Source organism: Centruroides sculpturatus, unplaced genomic scaffold (assembly GCF_000671375.1).
Source record: "Centruroides sculpturatus isolate CEXI.00-Female unplaced genomic scaffold, Cexi_2.0 scaffold1105, whole genome shotgun sequence".
Taxonomy (NCBI): Eukaryota; Metazoa; Arthropoda; class Arachnida; order Scorpiones; family Buthidae; genus Centruroides; species Centruroides sculpturatus.
The window spans coordinates 232204-240656 of record NW_019385288.1 but is presented as its reverse complement, the minus strand read 5'-3'; the positions used below and the strand labels follow the sequence as shown (position 1 = coordinate 240656).

General features: G+C 32.4%; 1 protein-coding gene across 3 annotated transcripts in view; it reads right to left on the bottom strand.

The window, feature by feature from the left end:
• Positions 1-3596: 3596 nt before the first annotated feature.
• Positions 3597-8453, bottom strand: part of LOC111637221 (cAMP-specific 3',5'-cyclic phosphodiesterase 7B-like) — a 106815-nt gene continuing 101958 nt past the window's right edge. The window contains exons 10-12 of one of the 3 annotated variants that reach the window (XM_023382664.1): positions 6105-6186; positions 4075-4137; positions 3597-3995 (exon numbers count right to left, since the gene is read on the bottom strand). In XM_023382664.1, coding sequence (XP_023238432.1) covers positions 3885-3995; positions 4075-4137; positions 6105-6186 — 256 coding nt within the window. In that variant the 3' untranslated portion in view covers positions 3597-3884. Of the gene's footprint in view, positions 3996-4074; positions 4175-6104; positions 6187-8453 lie in introns of all 3 variants that reach the window. The other 2 variants (XM_023382663.1, XM_023382665.1) reach the window with 2 other exon arrangements.

Sequence of the window (8453 nt, the reverse complement as noted above, 5' to 3'; positions counted from 1 at the left end):
TAGTGCAGTCTAAAGATTGGTGACACTTTGAATTTCATAGCAATTGGTTTTTGCGACAAGCACACCTATTTGTGGTACATTTATTTGTGGCAAAGATCTTATTTTCACTTTACCGAGTGCCTAGTAGGTAATGTGCGGATTACCTAGATACTCTGCACATTATCTAGGTAATTTGAGAAATGGAACAATTTTCACAACTTTAACGGATCACCCTAGTTAATATGCAGATTAGCTAGATAATGTACACATTAACGACTTTCGAGCTTTAGCGGTAACATATAGATTGCTAATTATAACCACTTAGAGATGATAACAAAAAAACAAAGCTTTTAAATATTTAAGAAAGTCCTTTTTTAAGAATATTTAAAAATTTTTATTGTTTGTATTTCTTATGGTTAAAACCAGAAAGAAAACTCTGGAGAACAATCATGAGCCCAGGTTAATGTTTTCTGGGCTTTTCTATACATTTTTTAAATATAACACTTGGTTTATCATGTTTTTTTTCTCCTTTTATGCATTTCAAATTACCTAAATTTTCTAGATTTCATAACTAAAAGTTTATTATACAGATTCCAGTTTCTCCTCATTCCTGGTTCTAACAGTCAGACCTCAGTAATTTCTGTATATATTTGTAAATAAAATGTCCTAAGCGTATTTAATTTCTTAATTAAGAAATGCTGTTTTGTGTGAAGCTATCTGAAAAAGCAGTATGATACCAAGAATTTTGCAGTTTAGATATATAAAAGCAGTAACAAAATTATTTTTCTGTTTTTATAATATTATCAGCATGTTTTATACTGTATATTATCCATCTTTGAGGATATTATTAGTAACTGTAAGTGAGTGTAATAAATTGATATAGTGATACAGTATATCAATTTATTACATCATAATTAATTTGTAAAGTGATTTTATTCATTTGACCTTGTTAATTAGGTCAAATGAATAAAATTAGGGTTTCTCAAACGGGATCCCGGTTATTTTTTTTAACCCGGGAAATACTTCTCATCCCAGAAAATCACGCAAATTTTTTAAAAGTTCACTTTTTTCTTATTTTGTGTTAACGTTGAAAAAAATTTTGCAAATAGAAAGTATAATTAACTCATAAACTGTCAGAATACATTAGTATTTATTAATTTTAAACCTACTTATTAGTTTTTTTAATTTTTCCTCGTTATGGCATGTCACAAATGGTCAATAATCAATACATAGCTTATTTGTGGCAGGACTGAAAATTCTTTACTTGTCAGAACATGTAATATCTGGAATAATGCTGTCTGCGTGCTTATGCTGTCTTAATTTTTAACCACGCCCAGTAGCTTCAATAACTGCATTTTCATACTTGCAGACTTTGTACTAGTTTGTATCCTTGCCAAGTTGTGCAAATTGGGCAAGGATACAAACGAGTACAAAGTCTGCAAGTATGAAGGTTTTCTTCATAAACCTCATTATTAAAGAAAAACGAATTGCCGAATTATTGAGCTATAAACTTGATGCCGCTATTAAAGCAGCCGAGATAGATAAATCAAGAATACTAGAGAGCAAAAGAAGTATTACAATCTTGAAAACAAACTAGAAATCTTCCAGGCTACAGGTGAAAAAATATCCATCTTCTCTTAAATGCATTAAACTCGATTCCACTAACATCAATTGAATCAGAAAGGGCATTCTCAGTAGCAGGACTTTTCATTACTAAAATAAGAATCAGATTGAGTGATTGCAGTATTGACTATGTTTGCTTTTTAAAATCTTATTGTATTTTTTTTTTTTATTTAACCAAACGACCCTATGACCATTGGCCTTTTTCAAGGGGCAAAAAAAAAAAAAAAAACTAAAGATACAGACATATATACAATCAACAAAACTACAAAAAAAAACAGAGAAAAGAGACACAATAATAATAAAACAAAAATACACACAACTAATTGCAGCTCAATATTTTTACAGCCTGTTTAAATTGCTCATAAGTACTCAAATCTTTGTATTCTTCTTTTAAAGCATTCCAGTTATATATAAGTTGATAGATTGGTGCATCTCGTCCAAAACAGTGCTTAACTTTTGGTAGAATCAAATTATTTTTTCATCGATAGTTGTCCCTACATATCCCATTGCCCTACATACCAGTAGGGTCATGTGACCCACCACAATATAAAATTGCACCATTTAAAGCTCTAATTAAGAGAGCACATATGCACTCTTCTACTGAGCGAGCCCTACAGTCAGAGCTAAGGCTTACACATTGAATAGCCTCTGAGCACAGATACAGCAAGCTCATATGCAAATTAATACACGGATACCAAAATCCGGCTCAAGACCTACCACAAAGGGAGGAACAATAAGATATGGATAAGATCATTCCAGTCACTTATAATCCATATATTAGAAGGCTATATGGCAAGATAGCTAAAAAGAACTGCATACATGTCGCCTACAGAAAATATGATTCAATATTTAACATCCTAACCAATGGAAAAGATCAACCAGATAAGGATAAGCTGTCAGGGGTCTACAGCACACCGATTATAGATTGCTGATAAGATAGAAACCTTGTGTATGTGGACTCCACCAAACAATCCTTACAGATTAGACTGAAAGAACACAATGAGGATATTCAGAAGCAAAGAAACACAATGGCTCTGGCAATTTATAGGTCAGATCCAAATATAGTCCCCAAATTTAAGAAAGCCAGAATTATCTGCACCACATGACACATACACCATATCAAGTGGCTAGAGGCAGACAACATATACTTAGCTAACCTTAAGGATAATCAATGCATCAATCATAAAGAAGAGATTACACTATCAATAGCGTGGCAGGGGCTTATGAACAGTAATTTATGATAGCTGTATTGGAATTGACTGCACATGACAAACAAAGACGTAAACGGGAAGCGTGCATTCAAATGTATATATTTTTTAATTTGATGTTTTACGAACTGCATTTCCTTCAGAGATTCAAAAATACCTGAAGAAAAACTGTCCTTGGGGTTCGAAAATGTTAGTAAAGAGCTATTTTTGTTGGTTACAATTTTATAGAAGAAGGAGAATGCACCGGTAACAGGTTAGGAAGCGTTTTTGTTTGCACCAAACAAAAATAAATTTAAAGAAAGTACAGTACACCTTTTTGCCACCTTTTCCTGATTAGTTTGGCTGTGTTTTTTTATGTAGTGCGAGGAGAGCAAAATGATGTCACGAGCCATGTTGGCCATTTAGAAACAGGTTTCGGAGTGTTCACTATAAATCGCTTCTTGAGTGTTGCATAAAAAAAACGTGCCCTTTGTGTTTGCAAATAATCATATTATATATGAATCAATGAAATGCCATGATAATTTAAATCAGTATAAATTTTGAGCTTTTTACAAGCTTTGAGCAGATCACGTTATATCAAATCAGCGTTAAGCGAGGCAGTGTTAAATGGGGTCTTACTGTAATTCATAAATCTCAAACTAGCTACAAGTTTATGTATTGTTTACTATTTGTTCCTCTTCAATAATTCATTGATTTATTTTATGTAAAATACATAAAAATAGGTCTGTTTTGAGAATAAATAAATCTGCACAACATGAATTTGTCAGGAATTGTAAATATATATCAAACTATATATAGGAAATCAAAATGCATAATTTGTTAGAATGAAAATACAGTGGAAATTACTTGCTCAAAAGTTAAGTCATAAATTCAGCTAGCTTAGTACATAACATTTAAAACATGTAAAACAAGCTTTAACACCTACAAAAAATGGTCATTAGGTTATGTTTGATAATACTTTGTATGCATGCATCTGCTGTTGTATTGAAGTGCTAAAAAATGTCCAATTATCTTTAAATCAAATGATTTATTTATAAAACATAAAATAAAATTTGAATTTCATTTATGGATAGTTTATATTTGTTTACCTTGCCGATAGAATTCTCGACACACTTGATAACTCCACCTCTTGCTAATTTCCCATGGTCGACAGGGATTACATAAGTCAGCACACTTTAGGGCTATCTGAATCAAAAACTCTTACCTTAAATCTCAAGAATTTAGAAAATTCCAAAACTAGAAATCTAGAAGTTCAAAATTATACCTGCAGAATGAAGTGCCTATATTCTCTCTCTGCCATGTCAAGGATACCAGTATCTAGATACCTCTGAAATCAAGGAACAGATGGTGGGTTTCAAAGTTTCCTGTAGAAGTAATTATTCACATCATCACTAATCTATTATGTTAATGCTAACTGATACCCAGCCTCCTTTGGCTGCTGTTAATTTTAGCAGTGAGCAAATTAATCTTTTTACATTTTCCAGATCCAAACAGGATCTGACAGCTATTGCACAAGTTATGGCATATTTGGTTGGGTATTAGATTTAGAAAATATTTATATCTAAATCCATTTTCTAGAAAAAAAAACAAAGCTATATTTTAGCTTTTTTCAATCCTCAGTAATGAAATAAATCTAACTTTCATTACAATCTTGTTTTAAGAAAACTGGTTTATTTTAAATAAATGCCATATTTATTCTAATAAACAGCATGCTGCCTATCACTTTTTTCAGCTTGCTTTGGTGCTGTCTATTAGAGAGCACTTGCTATTAGAGACAACTATTATTTCTATTCTATTGGAAATTGGGTGAGATTATTATTTGAGGGATACTCTTTTAAATAACAATCTCACCCAATTCCCTACTAATGGAATAAATCCAGTAACTTTTGTGAGGTCCCAAAAACGGGTTGAAATTAAACATTTATTATTAAAAATTTATTAAAACAAAACTAGAAAAAAAATTGTCCATTGTTAAAAACTGATCAAAGATCGGATTAGTTGTGCTAGTCATATGAAACCGCAATGAGAGAAAAAAAAAAACGCTATTGATGTAAACAGAATGCAATAATTATAAATGATTAATAATGGTAAACAAGCGTCCCCCAGTAGAGATGGATCTTTGACAAGTCGCTCGTATACAAATAATTAAAACATAGAAATTTTGGAAACGGGAAAGATTAATGATAAAAAAGGACATCGCGTCAAATCATTACATTTCAAAAACGCTACAGATTAAACAACAATGGGGGAAATATGAGTGCAGGTTCCAAAGTTCCATCAGCACTTTCCATCAAGAATTAACGGCTGGTGTCAAATAGATTCTGCAAAGCGGAGCTTTCTCGTAACACGAACAGGAATCGTCTTTCACTTAGAGACAGTTAAGGGACCAATCGGGGAGCAGGAAAAAGGGACACGAAGCCAATCAGAATAAACGAATTGGAGAACAACGATTGATATAATCCCCGATCTTCAAGGACAGACTCACTTTCCGTAAACTGTGCAACTGTGCACCGGCACACAGTTAGTCAATGTGAAAAAGCAGTTTTCTGTCCTTTGTGCCCAACTTGTAACCTGTGCCACTACAGACTCAGACCGCTGACACTGACTGACGAATCTCCACACCTGCCACTGCCTTGGAGCCTAGCTTTGAGCAACATTAGAAAACACTCTCAACAATTCGAACATCCAATTGTTTAAAGAACATTTTTGTTTCATAGTGTAAGTTATTTTATGTTTAAAATAAACAGGTTTTTGTGAGATTCTTGTCATCTGTGTCTCCTCCGCCACACCCACACACAAATGACCCTAGATCATCCTGACACAGGATTAATGATTCCCCCTGAAAATCAGCAAACTTACACTTTTTTCGCTTTCTTATTTCAGCAAAACTCAAATATATATTTTACTTCAACATACAGTATGAGTGACAAAACTGAATAACTATACAATTTTTCAGTTTAAAATAAGCCTTATCTTTCTCCAACAGACAGTGCACTTACTTTAGAGGGCTATCTATAACTTTTTTCATTTTGCAGATGCATTGTTTGTTAGAGAATGTTTATTATTAAAAGTTGCTGTTTATTAGAATGAATACAGTACCTTAAAAGATTGTTACTAAAGATTTAATATTAAATTATATTATTTAAGGTTTTTAAAATTAAAACTATATAAATAAAGAGAATCTTAAATACAAATATTCATGCTATTTACATTTAAAAAAAACACATCTCACCAAATTATACAAAACTATAGTTTGCAGCTTAATTTTCATTAATATTACTTTAAATATTTTACCTTGAATCTAGATAAAAATTCCTGTTGTCGTGTAATGTCTGTAGCCAAAATGAGAGATCTGATGTACCATTCTATTTCATCCCTACAAAATTAATTTATAAGAAAAGTTATCATCAGGGAGTGGCATTCATTATATTTTTAGTATTTACAGCTTTTATGAGTTGTTCATTTCAAATTATCTGTAATATTTTATAATTTACTTAGATGTAATTAAAATTTATATAGTCACATAAAAGATACACAATTTATGAGAGAAGAGAATTTTGTATTAACATCAATTTTCAATTAGTGCGATATACAGAATGTTCTCCTCAAATGTCCTTAGTTTTGTGGATTAATTTTGGGAAAAGAAACATGAGTATAATATTAAGGACAATGATAGTAGAAAGTGCATCTAAAGTAGTTAGTTACAGGTGCTCCCTACTTATGAACAGGTTGGATTTCCAAGGTTTTGTTGTAAGTTGAAATGTTTGCAAGTCAAAAACTAACCTAGAAATTACATTTGTACATAGAATAACCACTTATTGTTAGTCTTTTATCTTTCAATGTACTTAATAGAATACATTATGCTCATTTACTCTCTTGCTACTATTAGTAGCAGGTGTTTCAAATGTGGTTTTTCTCACCTAATGCACTTAGTTTTATGATGTTAGTTTAGTTTCCACAGTAATAGAGTGACACCCCTTGCATTTATCTCTACTGCTAGATTTACTATTACATTTCAGACAAATTTTTGAAGTACTAATTGTAAAAGTATATAAAAATTTCATACAATAGTGAAAAATGTCATTACTCCAACATTAATAACTTCAACACCACCTCATTAGCAGCAATGGAATCTTGGAATTTGTGCAAAAACAAAAAATGATGATATGCAATGGGCATAAGCCCATGTTAATTATTTATTATTCATTACTAGCCAAAGATGGATTTCAATACCAACCCACAAGCAGTAAGAGAACTTTAGAATCTGTGAAAAATTTAAATTTTAGATATATTGTCAAACTGTTCATAAGTAGGGGAACTCCCGACTACATTAAATCAGTATATTTACAAATATGCTTCTGACATGACAAGTATCTTAGGATGTAGCATGAACTGCAAGATGACATTAATAGCATGACTCCTAACATGCTGGCTATGTTAGGATGCCCATAAAAAAAAAAAAAAAATTCAAAGAGATGATGTCAGGTGATTGAATGGATCAAGAAATAGGGTTCTAGCAATCTAGACCAGGCAGCAGTGGAGATCCAGATCACCACTATCCAGCATCAGTGGCCCTTTCAAGTGTATGCACATGAAACTTGGCATATTGACCAATACTCGCCAACACATTTTATTTACATATCTGAACAATTGGATTTTATAAGACAGTTTAAAGCAGAACACCCTGTATTATCATTTTTACAGCATGTTAAGCAGATAAATAAAATTACCATATTATATGGCATAAAAGACAGTCTGATTATAGTATGGCCGTCAGCCATGTTAATGTACAGTTTTCTGTATATATTTTATATTTTAGGCTTAGTGTTTTCTTTGTTCTTTGTCTTCACTATTCTAGAACATTCTTTCTTAATCCTTTTCCCCTCGAGTGGGATTACTGATTCTCAGGACGGACATGGTAAGACAAAGGAGGTAATGAAACCCAGGGGGTTCGAAAGAGTGAAAAGACTCATTTTTGGTCGAGATCTCGATGCGAGAGGAAGCATCGTAGAGTTGTGCTCTTGGTTACAGGTGAAGAGATCAGAGGCGAAGAAAGACTTATGAAAAGAGCTAGAGAACCTAATCGGATAGAGTTGAGTCAGCTTTCGTAGTGCTCCTGAATTGTAACATAAAGAGTAAAGTTCAGAGAAGATTTTTCCAAAAGCTAATATTTTCTCATCAAGGAATCCAGAGTGAAGAAATTATAAGGAAACTTCAAAGGAAGGTGGACTGGTACAGTAGAGAAGAACAATACAGATAAGTGCTGGAATCAACTGAATATCAGTTAACGGTGGCTCACCTGAGAGACACGTGACAAAAAATTTCTGAGTGCTTCTTTCTTCCCCTTCTCCTTCTTTTTACCATCTATTCTTTCTCTCCTTCTTAGTTTATATTTAGGTTAAGTCATAGATATAAGTCCTTGCGCTAATATTGTCACATATTGGTCAGCTCAATCATATAAAGCAGGGGTGTCCAACCTTTTCATTTCTCTGGGCCGCATTGGAAGACGTAAAGGAGTTTTGGGCCACAAGTATATATAATATATACTTGTGGCCCAATATACAAGTATATTTAAGGATTAACGTGTCTAGATTATAATAATAAGTATTAAAACTTTATCACAAAAAAGGATGTTTTGAAAAA